Source organism: Mastigoproctus giganteus, chromosome 11 (assembly GCF_048544385.1).
Source record: "Mastigoproctus giganteus isolate SK-2022 chromosome 11, ASM4854438v1, whole genome shotgun sequence".
Classification (NCBI taxonomy): Eukaryota; Metazoa; Arthropoda; class Arachnida; order Uropygi; family Thelyphonidae; genus Mastigoproctus; species Mastigoproctus giganteus.
The window spans coordinates 64,809,039-64,830,331 of record NC_143585.1 but is presented as its reverse complement, the minus strand read 5'-3'; the positions used below and the strand labels follow the sequence as shown (position 1 = coordinate 64,830,331).

Genomic DNA, 21,293 nt, shown 5'->3' with positions numbered 1-21,293 from the left:
TCAGATTTTAATTGTTCTTTTCCAACTGGGACTAATGGGGTATGAGTAGGAATGCTGATTGGAGTATTTGTGGCTTCGCTAGTTCTTTTTGGAGGATTATCTTTCTTTGAGGTTGAAAGCGTAGATTTGAGCCAGTTCGCTAGAGAGGTGTTAGGTGGAACTGATACATCTGTTTGAGCTGCAGTAGAAACGAAGTTCCGAGTGCGAGCTGCATAGGAACGACTACTAGGCAGGGTCGACATAACTTGTTTACGTGCCTCAGGAAAGGTGACTTTATTTTCTATTTTGTACTTTTGAATTTTCTTTCCTGTAATCCATAGCCCACATGTTTTGGAAAAAGCTGGGTGGCTTTCTTTGCAGTTGGGACAAACAGGGGTTTTGACAGAGCAATCCGCTTGAGTGTGATCTTTAGAGCCGCAGATGGGACATATGGCCTCACCTCTACATGCCTGCTGCGAATGCCCGTATTTCTGGCATTTGAAGCAGCGAACGGGATTCGGAATAAATGGTCTTATACGACAATTCAAATATCCAGCTTTAATTGAGGATGGTAAGTCTGGCGTACTGAATGTTAAAATGATCGATCTCGTTGGAGTGAGTTTAGCGGTGGCAGTTTCAATGAGGAGATCTCTGGATTGTAGTCTTTTCACCATTTTTGGTGATCCAGTAATTGATTCCAAATATTTTTGAATCAAAAATGGTGACAATTTGCCTACAGGTTGGGAGGATAAGGAATGAATCACCAAGAAATTTGGTAATTCATCATGGCATTCAGGTTCCCTTCTAAGCCTTTTGGGCTGGTTGGTGTCATGGTCGTTGTCAGGAATTTCTGACCTTGAGCTTGATGGCTCTAAAGGTGGATAATTAGTCGTATCCATGTTAGCTCCTTTTGGCCCTGGGGTATATTTTTACCACCCAGATTACCGGCCCCGCCACGGGGAGGCAGGAGCAGTGCCGCTTGTGGCCAAGCGTATAGGTTAGTACAATTAGTAAGACGGATTTAATTAAAGAAAAAGGTTCTTTCCTTCTTCTGGGCTCTCTTCTTAATGCTTTTAAGAAAAAGGGCTACTTAAAGAAAAAGTTTAATAATCAAGGGAGAAAACAAAATAGAACCTAGTCGCTTACAGAAAAACGCTTTTCAATCGCACGAGAATCGCTTGGCCACGGAAACGCTTGGCACCCGGGGCCACCTCAGGGCGTAAACCTATTTGGGAACAGAACTGCCACAGGAGTAATTGAAGATAAAGCTGTAGTGAAAAAAAACTGTATGCTAGTGTGTACTGGACCAAACTAGTTTTATCTGTAAAGCCACATTGTTCCAACAGCAACCAACAGTCAATATGCAGCTATGTTACTTTAAAGTATATTAAATTTAAAATATTTGTTATGCGATTTATCAAATTCTACCCGTGTCTATATAAGGTAAAATCTTGGGAATACGTTAATAAAAGAATGAAAACTAAAGCATGTGAAAAATTATTAATAATTATTTCATTCATTCTTAAATAATTCTTAAAATAACTGTATTCATACGGTTACATTTCCAGATATTTCTAGAAGTGTCCAATTTTTTACCTGTGTAAAGTCTAGCTGAAATTTTAAATGTTCAGGGCTTTAATTATTGGGAATGGCTGTGGTACTAGGATAACAAAATGGCACACACATTGCAAAATCACACTTGAAAAAAAAGTAATGAAGGAAATTCCTACTGCCTCATAAACTTATATAACTTGATATGACACTGAGCAAATATACTTCTGTTTCAAAACCTGCTGTATGTAGACAGAAACAAATGCTTTCCTACTATAATTCCATTCTTGTCAAAAAAATTGTGTGAATTTGTAAACGAAAAAGAAATATTATTTAGATAATCAAAAACAATAGAAATTACATTAATACAATTCAGGAAATAAAAAAAATAAATAAAATAAGCATTAGAACATCTCTATATACCCAATTATAGAAATAAAAAGGTTTTCTAAATATAGTTATAAAAAAAAAAAAAAGAAACATGAATATATTTTCTCAGCATCATATCAAGTTACAGCAGGCCCTCCTTATAACGCAGTTCACTTTATACTAATTCACTACAATCAACACTGTTCTTATATTATAACCTGTATCTCACTATAACGCTGCCACAATTCACTATAATGCTATTTTACTAGTGTACAGATTGAATTTTTTGCAAACCCTGCTTCAATCCAGTCAGTTTTTAAGCCTTTTTTTTTGGCAAAAGGAGAAAATAGCCACCACGAAATTAACTAATTATTTTTATGATTTCTACTCTATGTACAAAATTGAAACTTAAGGGAGAAATTCTTTTTTAGTACACAAGCTGAAAAAATTCACCATTCAGTATCATATGCTGTTATGAAGTCTGCATTTCCTGTTTTGACCTGTAATAGAAAAATATACCCTACTGAAAAATAGATTTACTCCCTATCTCTTCTTTTGTTTTACTGTAGGAACTATAACTTGTGAAAATGTTATTTCACACAATCAACCTCATGAGTGCTAAGGGCAGTGCTGTTTCTTGTATTCTCTTATCTTCTGAACTCCTCTGACTCGAAGTACAGAAAATTTGTTTTACTGTCCAAATGGCCATATGTACTCCATTCTGTCTTCTAAGCTGCATTGCCTTGAGATTATCCCCTTTGGAAATATTGGAAAATACATCTGTTAGAAGCAGTTTACATTCTCCACCGTAATGAATTACTTTCGGTAACATAAAGGGTAACTTCCTTGTTTGAATTTACTGTATGGGACTTCTCAAAATAAAACAACTATTGTTACTGTCTTCACACCCCTTGACATTATTTCCAGATGGAATATTGATAAATACTTTCCATCCATTTGAAGCAGAAAAACATTCTCCACTACTCACAATGTAATTGATTATAGTACTTTTCGTGCAATAAAGGATTACGGTACAAATGTTTGATTTTACCGCAAGGCAAAATTGAACTTTTCAGATAAATAAAACTCTTGTTGTCACTGTCTTCAGCTCACTTGCCAGAGGGATTCTAGTCATCATTCAATACCTACAGTGTTAGACATACGGACAGTTTACTGTACTCAAACATCGTATCACAATCAGTGCAACACAGTTACATTTTCAGAGAGTTATGGCGGATAAGAATGAAAAAGCAACAACTTCTGGATGCCATACAAAGACTGGAAAGGTAAGAAAAACATTGAGTTTGAAAATTAAATTAGACGTTTTGAAGAGAATCGATTCTGGTCAACGACAAGTGGATGTGTGCAATAATTTAGGACTAGCAGGTTCAACTGTAAGAACAATTATAAAAAATAAAGAATCAATTTTAGCAGCCAGAAAAACAGCTGTTCCCCTGCAAGCAACTAAACTGACTAGGGCTAGGGCAGCTATTATGATTGAAATGGAGAAACTTCTAAATTTTACTGAAGATAATATTCAATGCAGAATTCCATTAAGTTCAATTATTATTAAAGAAAAAGTGAAGAGCCTATACGAAGATTTGAAGGAAGCTCACCACGAAAAAAAAATGGGGAACCATTTAACGCTAGTAAGGGCTAGTTTTATATATTTAAAAAGCACTGTAACCTACACAACGTAGCAATACAGGGAGAAGCCGCAAGTACAGATCAAGGAGTCGTCGAAACTTGAAAAAAAAAAAGAACTTAAAATTATTGAAGAGGGGTGTTATACTGCTCAACAAGTTTTTAACATAGATGAAACAGATCTTTTTTTTTTTCTGGAAATGAATGCCTAAAAGAAGTTTCATATCGAAAGAAGGAAAAAACATGCCAAGCTTCAAAGCGGCGAAGGATCAGTTGACTTTTTTGTTGGGCGGTAACGCTGTGGGGCATTTTAAATTAAACCCCCTTTTAGTTTACCATTTGGAAAATCCAAGGGCTCTTAAAGGTTCAGCTAAATCAAACCTACCTGTAATCTGGAAAAGGCTTGGATAACCAGGCCACTTTTCATTGATTACAGGTAGGTTTGATGTGGAGTTCTTCTGTTCTGCGGTGGAAAGATATTGTGCAAAAAATAACCTTTGATTACAAAGCAATTCTGATCATGAACAACGTACCAGGACACCCAAGCAAAGAGAGCTTAGAAGACTTGAATAATCACATAAGTTTTCTACATGCCTCCAAACACTACATCTCTGATCCAACCAATGGACCAAGGTGTAACTGCCACATTTAAAGCATACTACATAAAGAACACCTTTTCCCAAGCTATTAAAAGCCATCAACACTGAAAATGTACTGAGCCTGAAGGAGTTTTGTAAATCCTATAACATTAAAACCGCCATCTACAACATTTCAAGTGCCTGGGTTGAAGTGACTAAGAAAACCAAGAATGGAGTGTGGAGGAAAATTTGGAAGAATTGCATAAAGCATTCCCAGGAACCTGATGATTCCATTGAAAATGTTAAAGCGCAAATTGTTGAGCTCAGAAAAGAAGCAGAATTAGACGAAATTGATGATGACAACATACAAGAGATGATCGACAACGACAGGGATGGCCCCTCTCTAATGAAGAACTAATGGAAATGATAAAAGAACAAGAGCTTGCTATTGAGGGAGAAGATAAGATACTACAGATGAACCAATGAAGTCGCTGACTGCAAAAGGACTTAGTGAAGCTTTTGAACACTTTGAAAAAATGTGATTATTTCCAGAACAACCCTGACACGGAACAAAGTGCCAAGATAATAAGAAATGTGAAGAAAGAAATGAATCTAGACATGATATTGTACAACGAGAGGAAGGGGCCAAAGCACAATCCAAAATCGACACATTTTTCAGTCTGAAGGTACGAAAACTTGAGAGCACAGGGCCATCAGATTAATAAATTTATAATTTTAGTTAATTACCACATAATTATATACTATGTAATGTAGAATGTTTCGAATGTACAAAAATTTGAATATTAAATATTTTTAATCGACATTTTTGTGCATATTTTCTACCATTTATTATTGATTAGGAATATCCTATGGAATAGACCGCAACTCACAAATACATATGTTACCTTATGGGAATGCGGCACTCGCTTAGCACTGATTCACTTAGCACTCTTTTTTTTTTTTTCAGGAACGAATTATCAGCGTTAAGTGGGGGTCACCTGTATATAGTTTAAGTTAATTAGTGATACACTGTTTGTAAACCAGATTGTTTGTAAACCACACTAAACTAGAATTTGACCATAGTATTAGATAAACAGCTTACTAAGTTTAAGTTGGAAACTAGGGAAACTTTAGTAGCAAGATTGGGTAATTGCAGATAAAACTGCAATTACTTACTCTATAAATGTTTGCTAAAATGTTTCAAAGAATGGAACCTCAAGCCACTTTAATATAATTTTGATTTTGTGGTCATAAGTTACATACACAACCCCCACTCATGAACACTTTAACGTTTAATTCTTTAACCAAGACTTCAACTAAGAGGGCAGGTACTCATACTCATGCATCCAGATATCCAAGTGAAATCTTTGTTTTCTTCTTTTTGCATTCCTTATTTCCTCAATTTTTTTCCATCTGCTATTAGCTTATACAAGGGTGTAGAGATATTCTTCTATTCTTTCTTTTCCTTTTCATCTTCTTCCCCTCCCTTTCTTATACCCCAGGAGTAGTAATGCAATGGTATGAGCTATAGCTATAAAATTACCATAGTTCCTTGTTGTTTATCCCTTTGAAGATGGTAATTTGAAAAACATTCATCTCACCTCTTAATTTAAGATGGCTTCTTTAGTCATTTTGGGAGAATTGAGGTTAAAAATACTAGGTAGCTGTTCTACGAGATCACTCATTTATAGTTTTAGTCCCTACAGCTGGGAAGGTTTTACGGATCCTCTTTTCCTTTAGGAATGAATTTCACTTAAGCAGTAGCATAAGAACGCCTTGGCATTGGGGGCAGGTGCCAAGGGCGCTGATATCAGAAGGGTGCCACTGACTTAGCATTTCCGTGCCAATCTATTTCGATACCAGAGGCTAGCTGAGAAAATGGCACCCCTAGATGATGTTGCATAAGGATGAGAGCAGAGGGCAGGGTGTTGACTCAAGTCCAGTGCCATAAATGAGGAAATTCTGGTATTCTGGAGCTTCTGTAGTTTTCCATTCACCACTGATATGCTCCAATTCTTGTAAGGATGCTGGGTCCTTTGGCAATGCTCCTTTCTGTAGACATTGAACATTACGTTTCAACAAGTCAAATCGACCAATGGCACAGCAGACCCCCAAGTGGTTGTTGACATGTCATCTGCAACAATATGTGCAGGTCTGACCCAGTTGGTCAAAGCAGCTTTCTTTATGGTGTTCTTTACTTTGAATGTTTAACCTTGTTAGAATAAAATCATGGCTGTGTTCAGTTACAGAAAATAGTTGCTTCACCTACAAATCTATACGAGCACAACCTTTGCAGAAAGTGCATTCCTCTGAGAACATTCCTAACATATTCGTGTATTGTTTAAGCTCTTCTTGGTGTACAAATAGCCTTTTGTACACAGTTTAGAATCTCCTTTATTGTTCTTGATGATCTCCATGGTGGTTAAAGATACTGATTTTTCAGGTCATTCAGAGAATATAACCAATTTTTAAAAACACTACAAGCTCACAACAACAGCATATTCCTACAGACGTTAACAGATTAGATCTAGAAGCCTTGTATACACACCTGACTTGCTCTCCCCAGCAATGACCTGAGGTTAATTCTGATTTAATCTCTGACAGGCTGTTAAGATACAAAGTTAGACAGTTGTGGGTTTGTTAATCCCGTTGATATAACAATTGCTTATAACTTATAATTAAATGCTGGAAATTGTGGAGGATGCCTGCAATTTGGTGCAGAACTCACATATAGAACCCACACACTTTGGAGGAATAAAAACATAAGTGCGAAATAATTAAATGCTGACTTGCCCTCCTGAGATTAATTTTGATTTAATCTCTGACAGGCTGCTAAGATACAAGGTCATATGACCACTAAATGGTGACCTGAGTGCACCAGGTCACTTTTGGAGGATTACTCAGGTAGACAAAACAATGATCAAGTAGAGTAAACCAACATGGACAAAGATAATTTTCAGGTCTGATATTCTAATAAATACAGTCAAACCTCCCTATAACGAATTCGATAAATCCAGCGGAAAAAATTCATTATACAGAGAATCTTTTTATTGGAAATTGTTATCTAATTAGAAAATGAAAACGAATGTACATTTATTTTTAATGTATTTTATTTCAAAACATAAATTAAATTACATTTACGCAATTTTTGCCGGTAAGTATCACAAATTAAAAAAAAATCAGTAATTTTTGTTTGCACGGTAAAATTAAAAAATGTGATTCTCAAAGAAAACCTCACATTTATTCAGAGCATTAAAAACATTATCAGGAACAGTTTCACAAACCTGTAGACCCAGATGAACCGCTTTATAAGACGTGAATCATTTTTTCGCGAGTTGGCTTTTCTACGGGTTGTTCTGATGTGTCTTCAGTATCATCATTAATTTCTTCGTGATCATGGTCACGTCTATTAGCACTGTTCTGTTGCAGCCAGATCTTGATCTATATAAACATAACCATCCAGCGTTATTTCATTTGATGTTTCTGGATGATTCTAATAAATGTCCAAAAGTTTTTCAGTTGTTTGACTTCTGTATTCAATGCAAATCCTACTTTTGAAAAACAATTTTGAATAGTGTATTCAGTGACATCGTTTGTCCAAACTTTTGCCAGTTCAGAGATGCAATCTCTAAGGTTAATTGTAACCTTCAAGTTTCTGTTTTCGTGTAACGCATTAATAATCTTTATTATTATTCTCTTTCGATAATGAAATTTAAAATTTTTAACAATGCCTTGGTCCATTGGCTGGAGTTATGACATTATGTTTGGTGGTAAAAACCATAACTTCACACTTTTAAGTTCGGCAGAAGTACTGGCAGGATGTGCCAGACAGTTGTCAGTAATCTACACGATTTTTAATTTTTTCTTTTGTTATACACTTGTCTAGTTTTAATATCCATTTTTCGAAATTATCACTTGTCATCCATGCTTTTTTATTAAAGGTGTAGTCAACCTCCAAAGATTTTGTGCCTCTAAAACATCTTGGGTTTTTTGATTTTCCGATGACTAAGTCTTATTTTTCACTTCTTCATAATGGCTCCAACTAGAATAGTGATTCCTCCTTTGCTTTCTTTTCCACCAAAACATTTATCATCCTTAAAAGCAAGTATTCTTTTAGGTAAACATTTAAAGAATAAACCCATTTCATCAGCATTAAAAACATCCTTAGGTTCATATTTTTCCAAAATCTTGTTTAAGGTGTTGTTCCTCCAACAGTTGCAATCTTCTTCACTTACATTAACACTTTCTCCACAAATAACGTTTTCCACAATTCTGTGGTGCTTCTTAAATTTATCTAACCACCTTGCATTAAATTCTGTATGTCCAAGTGACTGCAAATTTCAGAGCTTGTTGCTTAATTATTGGACCTGATATTGGTATATTCTTTTCACGTATCGTTTGCACCCATTTTAGAACAACTTTATCAACATCTTCGTATATACACAACTTAATTCGTTTCTTGTCTACTCCTCCTTCAATTGGATTTAAAATTAATTCTCGATTTTTTAAAATTGTAGATAAACTCCACAATATCTTTTTTCTTAAAACCCTGGTCAATATCATGAACAATCTTGACTTTTTCATTAATACTTAAACACTTTTTCTCTTCAACATTATTTCAGCAACGGTAAAAATTACTTGGCTGCAGCTCACTGCCGATACATACACCATGTAGCCACCGCAAATTTCGCTGCGCTGGCCATATAGTGAATTGTTAGTACCACCTACTCAATGACGTTCACTTGTCAATTCAACAGTATCATGTGCCTTTCCTATCAATCACTTTGAAGAAATATGACTTTGTGAATTTCTTTTATTCTGCTTTGATACATGAAATAAAATTTATGGTTGATGTATGCTGTACATTACTTTTCAGAAAAAAAAAAAAAAAAAATCAAGTGCATATAGCCTATGTGATTGATGACAAATCATTCTAAAAGAATGAAATTTAAAAAAAAAAATTCATGAAAATCATCTGCTGGGAGTCCAGTTAGATGAGAATGGACATATACAAAAACTATCACAATGATTGATAGAATAGTCACATGGTACAGTTGTGGTGAGAAGTGAATGTCACTCATTAGGCATTACTAAAAACCAACTATTGAAGCATTCTATGTATTGCCACCACAGTGTGCTAAAGATTTACCTGCAGCAAATTTCGTTTTCCCCTTAGCCAACCTCAATTTACAAATCTACCCTATTTATTGCAAAGTTTATGACCACTTTTCAGAAAATCCATTAATTTGGTTTCATAGCTGTAACAAAAATGAAACAAAGACCCTCCTACAGGCATCAATGGCTACAAGTGTTCACTAAAAGGATGATTAATTACAGATGCCAGTGAGAAATTTCAGAGGGAAGGAGGCCGTATATTTGACCAGCTGTTTAGCAGTAAAAGCTTGAAAATCTTCAAAAATGCTTTTGCTAATTTTTTTAAAAATTCGTTATAGAGAGACTAACACTTCACTATGTGGGGTTAATTTTACATGTAATTTCATTTCAAAGTACAATGTTCTGCGAAAAAATTTGTAATATAGAGAAATTCATTAAATAGAAGTTCGTAATTGAGAAGTTCCACTGTATTTAAAAATTAAAAGTGTGAAAAACGGAAAAAAATGGGGGCTTTTGTCATATTTTACTTTAACTAAAGAGGTTTTGTCCTACATCGAGAGGGTTTTTGTCTGAGCACTATCTCTAATAGGGTGCTTATAGTATAAGGTTGACCAGAGCCTACTGTCTGAATGTGGAATACACCTTAATTTGCCCACTGGCTATGGATACATAGAAAGTAGTTGACCAGGTCAACTTCTCAGTATGTGGGACAGGTAGTTGGATAGGTTTTATGGGTACCAACTAAGTTGCAGATGGTAATCTCTTTAGCTCTTAATTTGTGCTTAGCAACAGCACTATTGCCTGGATATGCAAACAATGCATACCCAGTTCAGTCTCTCGTAATCCATTCGTTATACGGAAAACTTTCTTCATTCTACGGAAACTTAAATGTAATTACCAAGGGGAATTCAAAAAATTCACTATAAAGAAGTTCGTTAAACAGAGGTCCGACTGTACTTATTATTATTCATTATGATTTTACCAATTATCAAAAAAAGGCACGTAGCCATGAATTTGCCAAGGGTACCAAAAACCTAGCTAGACCTCTGCAGGTTTTATGGGTACCAACTAAGTTGCAGATAGTAATCTCTTTAGCTCTTAATTTGTGCTTAGCAACAGCACTATTGCCTGGATATGCAAACAATGCATACCCAGTTCAGTCTCTCGTAATCCATTCGTTATACGGAAAACTTTCTTCATTCTACGGAAACTTAAATGTAATTACCAAGGGGAATTCAAAAAATTCACTATAAAGAAGTTCGTTAAACAGAGGTCTGACTGTACTTATTATTATTCGTTATGATTTTACCAATTATCAAAAAAAGGCACGTAGCCATGAATTTGCCAAGGGTACCAAAAACCTAGCTAGAACTCTGCACTTAAGTGAATGTGTTTTCAGATGGTTTAATTTATATTTGTTTATTTTATACTTATTTTCTTTGTTATTTCCTTATTTGTATTAGTATAATTTCTATCATTTTTGATTATTTCAATACATTTCTTTACTGTTTTCTTTATAGTTACAGCAATTACAACAGTTGTTTTATAGTTGCATTAAAAACTGCATTGATTTGTAAACCAAAACCGGATTATCCTAATTATGCCTAATTAAGACACAATTTGGTTTTAATTTACAAATTAATGCAGTTTTTTTGACAATGGGATTATAGCAGAAAAGCATATTCACTCAGTGTTATAATGTAAGATCAAACCTGTACACAACACAAAAAATCCACTACTCATTGTAAATTGTTTGTACTGATTTACCTACTACAACAAAACAGTTATTACAGTGTAACTGTGAACTCCTCTGGCTGAAGTGGCCATACAGGATATAAAATGGAATTTATTTTTATTTAAGCCATCTCAACATATATACTGATAACGACTTTTACTTTGGCACAAGTGTAGTATTGGTGTGGATTAGTCACAAAGAATAAATAAAAATAATAAAATAATAATTTTCTCACTACCATCACTTCATTTTGGTGCATTCTGGCACATCTTCATTATGCCTGACTTTTGGCTGAGTGGTTAAGCACAAGAATGCCAAAGCACATGCATTTGAGTGCACCACAGTTCAAGCTAATGTGACTGCCAAATAGTTAAGTGTTGCATCCACCATTGAAATGGTTACCTGTAAACTCCTCTGACCTAGTAGTCATGCTGAAGGTATAAATAGAATATTTTTTATATTATTTATTATGAATTCACAAATGCTAATTACAACAATAAAAAGATATTTAATAAATTACAATATCAGAGTATAAGATGACAGATTAAAGATAACTGAGTTTCCTGTGGTAACGTTTTACACATGATAATCCCATATATTCACATCTTTTAAAACCAGTATATATGAGTCTATTTACTACTTAAACATGACCTAACCCATTTTGAATATTTGATTTTTGATGTTTAAAAAAATTATGTATAACATTCTGCACAGAGATAGTGCACATGTTTTTATTTATATTAGAACTCATATCTAAATATCATACAAAACTTCTAGTCATACAGAAAAAATAGTACACGGACTCTTGGAAAGCTGAAAGCCCACACACAACAGACCAAATTAATCAAATTAATTCCCAGATTTTTTTCTTGCATTTCTTGTATACAATAGTAGCAAAAGAACCACAGGTTCAGATCATTGGATAAAATTAGAGTTAGGGTCTGCAGATAAAAATGCTCACATACAGCCACTGATATTATTTAAGAATGTGAATTCGCTTTTGGAACATTGAAAGTATCAACAGTTACTACTAGAAGGCATTCATTTCACAGTTTAAAAGAGCATCTAAATATCACATCAGAATACCACAAAAATCTGTATTCTCTTTATTTTACACAATTTAAATTAAGTAATATTAAAAAAAAAAAAACTTACTCTCTTTTCAGAAGCTTCAAGAGGATGAGATAACGATAACTCTGATCTTACACTACCAAATCTGGAATGTAATACCACTTTATTAATAAATGCACTAATATAATAACTCAATTATTTTAAATACAATTATGAAGAATAAATTTAATAGAATACATTTCTCCAAAATGCATGTATAATCATTAGTTTTATCCTTGACATTTCATTTGTCATTATGACAGCTGCAAGCTGTTATAATGCCAAATGAAACCATGTAGCTTGGTGTAAGGCCTACCATTCTTGTACCACAGACCAATGGAAAGCTGTGTTTTGGAGTGCCGAGTCAGAGTACATGTCTACCGGTCTAACAGCTGTGCCTGGGCATGGCAGATGCTTAGAGAAAGCTGGCTACCAGACTGTATCATCTTAACAATGGAGTGCAGAGTGATCTGGGGGCTGTTTTTCACAGTTTGGCCTGGGACCAGTGGTGTAGCTACCATGTAGGCAGGCAAGGCAATTGCCTAGGGGCCCGGAATCTTTGGCTGTCTCCTCTTTTTTGCAAATTTCATTAATTAAGTAGGGGCCCAAACATGTTCTTTGCCTCCGGGCCTGAAAAAGGGTAGCTACGCTACTGCCTGGGACCATTGGTTGTTTTGAACAAAACCATTGGACATCCTGGGGTAACATGCATGAACACAAATTCACATATTATGAGATTGAGCCTGTACCCTGCCACAAATTACGCACAGCCCATTGTTAGCTGCTGTGGCTGTTATGTCGGCTGCAATAAAACAGTTACAATGAAATTGTAAACTCTCCTTGCCTTGGTCACATCTCGAGTATAAATGGACATTATTTTAATTTTAATGGGGTATCTATGAACTAACCATAGGTAGCACATTAAAATGGGGATTATACCAAACTTTAGAATATAATGATATGAAATAATATTTCTTTCTTCACTTCCTACTTCACCTACAGATTTTTTTCCCCTTGAAATGCTGTTGCTATTTAAAAATCTTCTAGCCATGTTCTCACATCACCCATTTAATACTACTTTTTTGATACTGATTCAAAACAGACTTTTCACCTTCGATTCCATCTAAATAAATGAAATCAATTTATCATTTAATGGCTTTTCCCATGCAATTCCTACTGTAAATGCATGGAAAAAGCTACTTCATTCTTCTACTTTACTTCATTCCAACCAGCAGCCCAACAGTAAATAGCACATTTTATTTTCTTTCTTTATTTATTTTTTTTATATTGCCCATTGTCTTTTCTCCTCTTGTCAGAATCATAAAAAAAAATAAAAAAAAAAACCAACGCGTACCCTGTATGCATGAAACGGAGCTGTCTGGGTGGTAGTGCCCACTGAGAATAAGTAACAATAGTCTTCTCTATTGGTGAAGCATTACTTATTCAAGGTAATGCAATACATGGTAACTTGTTGTGAAGGTAATCACAATATGAGATACAATTAAATCGACGCCTTTACACTACTTGTGTAGTTTTTCATTATGAGTTCACTATGGTGTGTTTTACACAGATATTTTATAGTGTATTTTAAACTAATAATATATTATGCCTTGAGCATTTAAATCTTATTTAAGTATTATCTTGTACACCTTTTGGCATCTCTCATATTGTGGAATATGAGATTCCAACTGGGTTGGCATGATTGCAACACCAGGGTATCTGCGCACCCATTGAGGATAGACCAATAAGCCTTGAAACAGTGCCATGTGGGTGGTGGTGCCCACTGAGAATAAGTAACAATAATCTTCTCTATTAGTGAAGCATTACTTATTCGAGGTAATGCAATACATGGCAATACAATATGAGATACAATAAAATCAATGCCTTTACACTACTTACGTAGTTTTTCATTATGAGTTCACTATGGTGTATTTATACCAATATTTTATAATCAAAGAATGTACTTCATGATCATTCTTGGACATAATCCTCACTCAATTGATGATTCTCTTCTATGTCCCAGATGTACAAGTGTAGGAAACAAATTAAAACCCTTGCTAAAATGAGACTGAATTACTAAGGAAGCAAATTGGTGTCCTTCCAGAAAACAAAACTGCAGACTTTCTGGGGATTCAAGTAACCAGTAAACTGGCAGGTGCCAACCCCTGATTCAGGCCTCAGGAAAAAACTGTCAAATAAAAACTATTCTGGTTCGAAAGGATGCAATTTTATTAGAGGACTCACTACAGGAATCTGCTGATTTCAGTCTTTTTGCTTACGTCCACAACCAATTATAGCAGACTCTCGATTTACTGGGACACTTCAAGACTCCAAATTAAAAATAATAATAATAAAGCAGAAATCGTAAAATTCAAGTAATAACTAGAATTGGTATAAACATATATTTTGCAAGTTTTAAATAAGTGACAAGAAGCGGCATTATAAGTCGTCATTGAGAGATTAATGTACTTATTATTTTGTAAACCCCGCCACTAATAAAAAAAAAAAAAAAAGAGAGAGAGAGAGAGAGAACAAATGTTTAGTTTGTCGCGTTCAATTGTTGTATTCCGTCACACCACAAAAAGACAAAATTTGTTTCGTTATTTATGTCAGGGATGTCAATTTTTTTTATATAGTAAATATATTTTTTTTGTTTAGAAATCGTGAAAAATATGGTAAACGTCAAAGAGTTATGCTTTCAATTAAACAAAAACTTGAAATTATTCAAAAGTTTGAAAACAATGCCTCTATTAAATCTTTAATGAACCATTATAACGTTGGTGATCAAACCATACGCAACATCATAAAAAATAAAGGGAAGCATCATGTTGGACAAGCAAGTAGTGTATGGTTGTGGTAAGTTTTTTCATTTTTTATCTATCGCCATATTTTTTACCTATGTTGCTGAACATTTTTCGATACAGTAAGTCCCAGACTTACGTAAATTTTTTTTCACTCCATTTTTTTTAGGATTGTAAAATTTAAAACAGTAAAAAAATAATAATAATAAAAAAATAAGCAATCAATAACGATGATCACTGCACAAATGAGATACGAAGTAACAAGCTTAAAAATGGGAATGAAGAGAAGATTATTATTATTATTATTATTTTTTAATATGATTGAAGATTTGTGAAGGGGACACACATTTCACCATAATAACATAAAAACCCCCCACAGAATTCCAGCTATCGGTATTATCGCAAATGCAATAATATCAAATTCACTACCCATTTATAATATATTTCACTAACAGAAAAGCCCAATAAACTAGAAACTGCAAATTGTTTTTATTTTTTTATGGTAGTGACCTCCAGAAATATGCTTTAGTAAAATGTGGGCTCGGTCGGTTAATAATAGTGAGTTTTCACCTTAACTCTGAAGTTCTTTACAGAAAATTTTATTTTGATCGTTATCATGTTGCCGACTAAGAGAATAAGGGACAGCGGTACTAGTAAATCTACCAAGGAAAGGAAAGCGATCGAGTTGGATCAGAAAATTAAAATAATAAGGATGTATGAAACTGGTCAAACATTAACAAGTATCGCACGGAATTCAGATTTTTCAGTGTCAACGGTGAACACAATAATGAAAAAACAGAATACAAGAAGTGAAGGAATCGGCACCAATTAAGTCAACTATAATAAGGCTACGTACGAAATACGTATCAGTTTTTACAGTACAATAACATGCGTTCTTTCTATTTTTTTCTTCCTTTTATGTTTTATTTTCTTATGTGCCACTCCGGCTACTTCACCACTGACCCCAAATAAAATTTTTAATTGAACTAATTAAAAATATATAACTATTCTTCTTCATTCTTCTGAGGATATTATGTGGTTTTTGCATATCAGGGATATAGTAGCAATATTTTATTAGTCATTCCCGAGTTACATAAAACTTGACTTACGTAAGAAGTCCTGGAACGTATCTGTTACATATGTCGGGGACTTACTGTATTTTTGGATTAACCGGGAAGGCGATTATCCAGGATTTTTTTTTTATCATCTATCCTAGAAAATAGAGAGTCTACTGTATAACCAAACCCACCTTCATACATCTCTTCTTCCACTTATATATGCAATGAAACATCTGACAATAGCTCATTATACTGGGGTCACTTGAAAAAAAAAATAAACAAGATACACAGTCCAAACATATTCAGAATGGACAAAAATTTATTTTGTAGGGAAAAAAACACATGTCTGATAAGCTTTCTTAACCAGCAATGAATAATCTATACCAGAATTTAAAAAATCTAAAGAGCTTGTTCTTTCCCTTGGATAGAACACTGAAGGACATTTACAACTCGAACCAATGCTAGTTTTCCACTCACATTAAAGTGCCTATCTAAGATAAAAGTTGCCAGTTCTCTGAAAAGCAAATAAGAAGGCCAGGGTTACACAAATAGTTTTTCAAGAATGGCAAGTGGATTATTTAGTAATTAGTTAGTAAAGACTGCACATCAAAAATAACCCTTCAGATACTGTTGCTGATCTCACAGGATATTTTTTGAATAATGATCTGGATAATTCACAAGGTATAGATTTGCCTGAAGTCAAGGTTAAGGTTTTTTCATACCACCAAATACAAGTCACAATACTTGAAACTACAGATCAAGGTGTCATTGCAAATTTCAAGCACTATTACCATACGTCATCATCTTACAGAGAAATTAGTGAAACTAACCCTAAATCAATTTTGGAAGTAACTCAACTTCCGTAAAGCTATAAATATCAATGATGAAGCCTGGAATAAAGTTAGCATTAGCAGAGGCATACAATGCAAGAAAGCAAGCTTATTAAATACATTGCAAGAAAGCATCAGCCAAAAAAAAAAAAAAACCTCCCATTTCACCCCTCCATTTGTTCCAAATGCCTGTCCAGCTCAGCCTTAATTTATTTAGGCTATAAACTTCCACAACAAAAGATGAAAGTCTGTTCCACCAATCAACCACCCGCAGGGTAAAAGCAAACTTCCGCACATCCATTATACAACTGTCTTTCCTCGATTTGAATCTATGCCCCCTTAAGGTTCTTAATCTGAGCAAGAGGAAGAATCCCATCAGCATTCAGATTGCTCAACCCATTGGAAGCTTTATACACCTCAATCAGATCACCTTACAGGTGCCTACTCTCCAGGCACTGCAATTTGCAGAGCTTAAGCCTTTCTTGGTAAGAGCACACCTTTGTTCCCCTCACCAATATTGTTACCCTTCTTTGTACTTGTTCTAGCCACTCTACATCCTTCCTAAAATGAGGCCTTCAGACCTGTACACAGTACTCTAGGTGTGGCCTGACCATTGCCTTGTACAACAGGATAATCACCTCCCTGTCCCTGCTAGCAAAATTCCTATATATCATTGACAAGACTCCATGACCTGCCCTGGCAGCCCATCTGCACTGCTCAGCAGACTTTATATTTGGCTGCACAATTACCCCCCAGGTCTTTTTCACTTTCCACTTCCCTGAGTGTAGTACCACACAGTTGGTACATTTCTCTTCAGTTATTGCTACCCATATGCAGTACTTTGCATTTGTCAATGTTAAACTTCAGTTGCCACTTCTCAGCTTGCCCAACTTATCTAGATCCAGTTGGAGTAGTATACTATCTTTTTCCGTAGGGTTTCTGTAGCCGAGTGGTCAGGAGCGGGAGTGTGGTAGCACACGCTCTTTGAGTAGACCGGGGTTCAAGCCCGACTGCTAAATACGATCGATCTGCCAACCAGCACTGGACCAGTGTGGCAGATTATGGTCCATTTCCCTCAACATGAATTGTTGAGGAGGCTTCCATCCTGCAGTGGGTTGATAATGGCTGCAGTTTACCTTTTTTTGTATCATCTGGAAACTTGGACATTATCCCTGATATACCTTCATCAATATCATTGATGAATACACAAAATAACAATGGGCCCAGCACCAAACCCTGTGAAACTCCACTAATAACATTTGTCCGTGAAGAGCAGTGTCCATTGATTAACACTCTCTGTCGTCTCCCACTCAACCATCCCTTTATCTATTGTAGCAACTTACCCTTAATGCCATACCTCTTCAATTTGTACAGCAGTCTTCCAGGCACAACAGTATCAAAAGTTTTCCTGAAATCCAAGTATATGATACTATTACTGAATTCTTGTCTAGATGATCCTGCAATGCTTCTTTAACCAGTGACTGCATTATTTTCCCCAGAACACAAGTTAAACTAACAGGTCTATAGTTACTTGTCACCTTTTGAACCCCCCTTGTGAATTGGTGATTTTTCACGCCTCCAGTCCATGGGGACTTCCCCCGAGTCCAAGGAAGCTCTCATAATTATGGCTAAGGGTATGCTTACTTCCTTTGCTGCCTCTAATATAGCTAGATAGATCCTGTCCACCCCAGGTGCCTTCCTTATGTTTAACTTCAACAATTTCTTCTCCACTTTGCTCTCAGTTATTACAAAATCACTTAGCTCCCTGTTAGAGTTTGATAAATGTCTGACATTCCCCTCATTGAATAACTCCTCATGTGTGAATGTAGATGCAAAATACTCATTCAGTTTATCAGCTACCTGAGCATGATCATCAATAGTCAACATATCTACATTAAATAGTTCAATCTGATTCATCCCTTTCCTTCTAGTGTTTACATAAATAAAGAACTCTTAACTCCATCATTAAGATCTCTTAAAGCATAGGCCTTTAATCAGTTTTCATCATTTAAAGACAATAAAGGAGATTGTTCAAACATATGATCCATTCCTTGAACAAAGTGAGCAAAAGTTTGAATTCTGTAAGATGCTATAAAATACTCTATGTTAGAAAAAAAAAAAAAAAAATTTTTACTACTGTCACTGGAAAAACTTTTCCTTTTCCAATGATAGCCCCATGGAGCCCTGACAGAACACAAAAACCAGAAACTGAACAAGTCCTTGAAAAGGCCAAACTGATGAAGGTAACAGTTATCTGAATAATTTTTAAAGCCTATTCAAATATGCAAAAACTTAAAAATTAAAGCATTGCCTTATATTTTAATTGTTCCATCAAATATTTTTAATATTCTTCTATTTATATAAATTATTGCCAATAAGTGCTTAAAATAGGATAATATCAAAATACAATGTGATTTTCAACGTTGGGAACAAATTACCTATTTATAGCATCTAATGTGTTTATGGGAAAATAATCCTCAATATATCTTTTTGCTTAACATCCAGCCCTGACAAAACCAAAAGATGTAAACTGAGGTATATCTGTATTTGGGCTTGTAATTCTGTTCATGCACTGATATGCATTGACTCTACACTAAAAGCCTAATGATAACTCAAAACTTGAACACTACAAGCATTTAGTTTTTTTTTTTTTTTTTTAATGAGCACATGTCATTAGAGATAAAGTACACTTTAACACCTTTGCTGCTAATTTTACCTACAACCTTCATGTGCTGAATTAAAAATTTACAAGATTGACTCAATCTGGATTGGAGAGGGCAGACATTTTTGGCCTTTCTTCTCACTATGGCTGAATCAGTTGAGCCAATGGTAACAATTGCTTGTCAAAAATATCTGGGTTTTCTTCCATCAAATCAAATCAGAAGGAAATGGTTCTTAAAGTCAGGTGGTTTTTCATCCAATTGGATGAAAAATGTGGCTCATTAATTCAGCCATGAGAAGAAAGCCCAAAAATCAATCTATGATGCACAATAGGCATCAACAAGCAGTCAATATATTAATGGAGATGGTTGTAAGAGTATTTGCTGATATCACTGAAGAGGCCTTAAAGGGTTTAGGGAACTGCTAATCAAGTGAGACAGGAGCGATGCAGATATGAATTTTATTGATGGTATGGATGAAAAATAACACTTTCATTTTCAAAGATCTCTATAAAGTGTTCTTATGCAAGGTGACATGAGCCAATGTCTTCTGAGACCAGAAAGATATGCGGAGGACAGTGATATTTCATTGAAGGGGAAGCCAAAGACAAGCACTGAAGCATTACATGTTTAAAATGAGTGGGAAGTTACAACTAGACACTAAAGAATTATATGATTTAATGACATTTTATGGGAAAATCACATAATGCTGTAATAGATTAGCAAACTTTTGCATTGAAAACAAAACAAAGATAGCAAAACATGCAGTGCACATACAGGCAAATAAATTTAAGTCTGTCTGTATTCACTGGAGCATAATTCAGATTCAGCACTTCACTGAAATTTACTTCATTCTGGACATGCAGTGCCATTATTCCTGTTAAACAGTTTTACAAATATAACAGCACTGCACCAGCAACAATAAGAGAATTTCACCAGAAGTGCTGTATAAATCCTGATGCGTGAATTTAAGGAAAATGAAGTTCACAAAGTATATGATGTATATGTGGAGGAAATTTTACATAACCAATTTTCATTACTGCACTTCATTAATATGAAGAATGGATAATTCGTTGGCTTTAGAGCATCTTGAACCATTTAATTTGTATGCGTGGGCTCACAGGCTGATGTGTATGTTGTGCACTCTAAAAAAACTTGGTTAACTCAGAAGAAAACTGATTCTCCCCCCCCCCCCCCCGGTAATTTCTACAGGCCCTGATGGGATTTAAATCCATACCTCTTGAAATGAGTGACAAGTCATGAAACTGCTATAGCCACAAGATAGATGTATAAGTTTGATTCAATATTCCATTTGAATAACATATAAAGAAACATGACTGTTAACAGATGACTATGATTGATTCTTGCAGATGTGCAAAAAATTCTTTTGCTTCAATTATTTTTACATGCCTGCTAACTACTACTTGTCTCTTATCATTACTGTGACAAATTTAATATATTGTTTTTGTGTGGTGCTTGTTCTGTATTTCTTAGAAGAAAAATAATTTCCCAAAGTTTTAACAATGTAACCTATAAAACATTTATAACTAGCAAAATTGTTTTGTTAAAAAACAATCTGATATTACCAATCAGCAGGCAAAATAAGTTCATTATCCATTTTTTATTAGCCTGTGTTCTTTCCTTATTAGATTATCAAAAAAAAAAAAAAAAGTTTTTGTTTCCATTTTTTTCAAAAAAAAGTTTCCAGTACTTCTCAATATCACTGAAAGTAAAGTAATAGATATTTTGAAAATCCGAAACTTAGTACAAAAACTAAGTAACAATGACTAGCAATAAAATTCCATTAGAAATATAAAAAGTGTGATACCTGAACTAACATATAAGCTCAACAGTTGAATAACA

General features: G+C 34.7%; 1 protein-coding gene across 1 annotated transcript in view; it reads right to left on the bottom strand.

Annotated features, from left to right (window-relative positions):
• The window catches only part of Pomp (proteasome maturation protein), a 62,096-nt gene that overhangs the window by 20,425 nt on the left and 20,378 nt on the right, over nt 1-21,293 (bottom strand). The window contains exon 3 of the mRNA XM_090384451.1: nt 12,127-12,187. Within this exon, the coding sequence (XP_090240577.1) occupies nt 12,127-12,187 (61 nt within the window). The remainder of the gene's footprint in view (nt 1-12,126; nt 12,188-21,293) is intronic.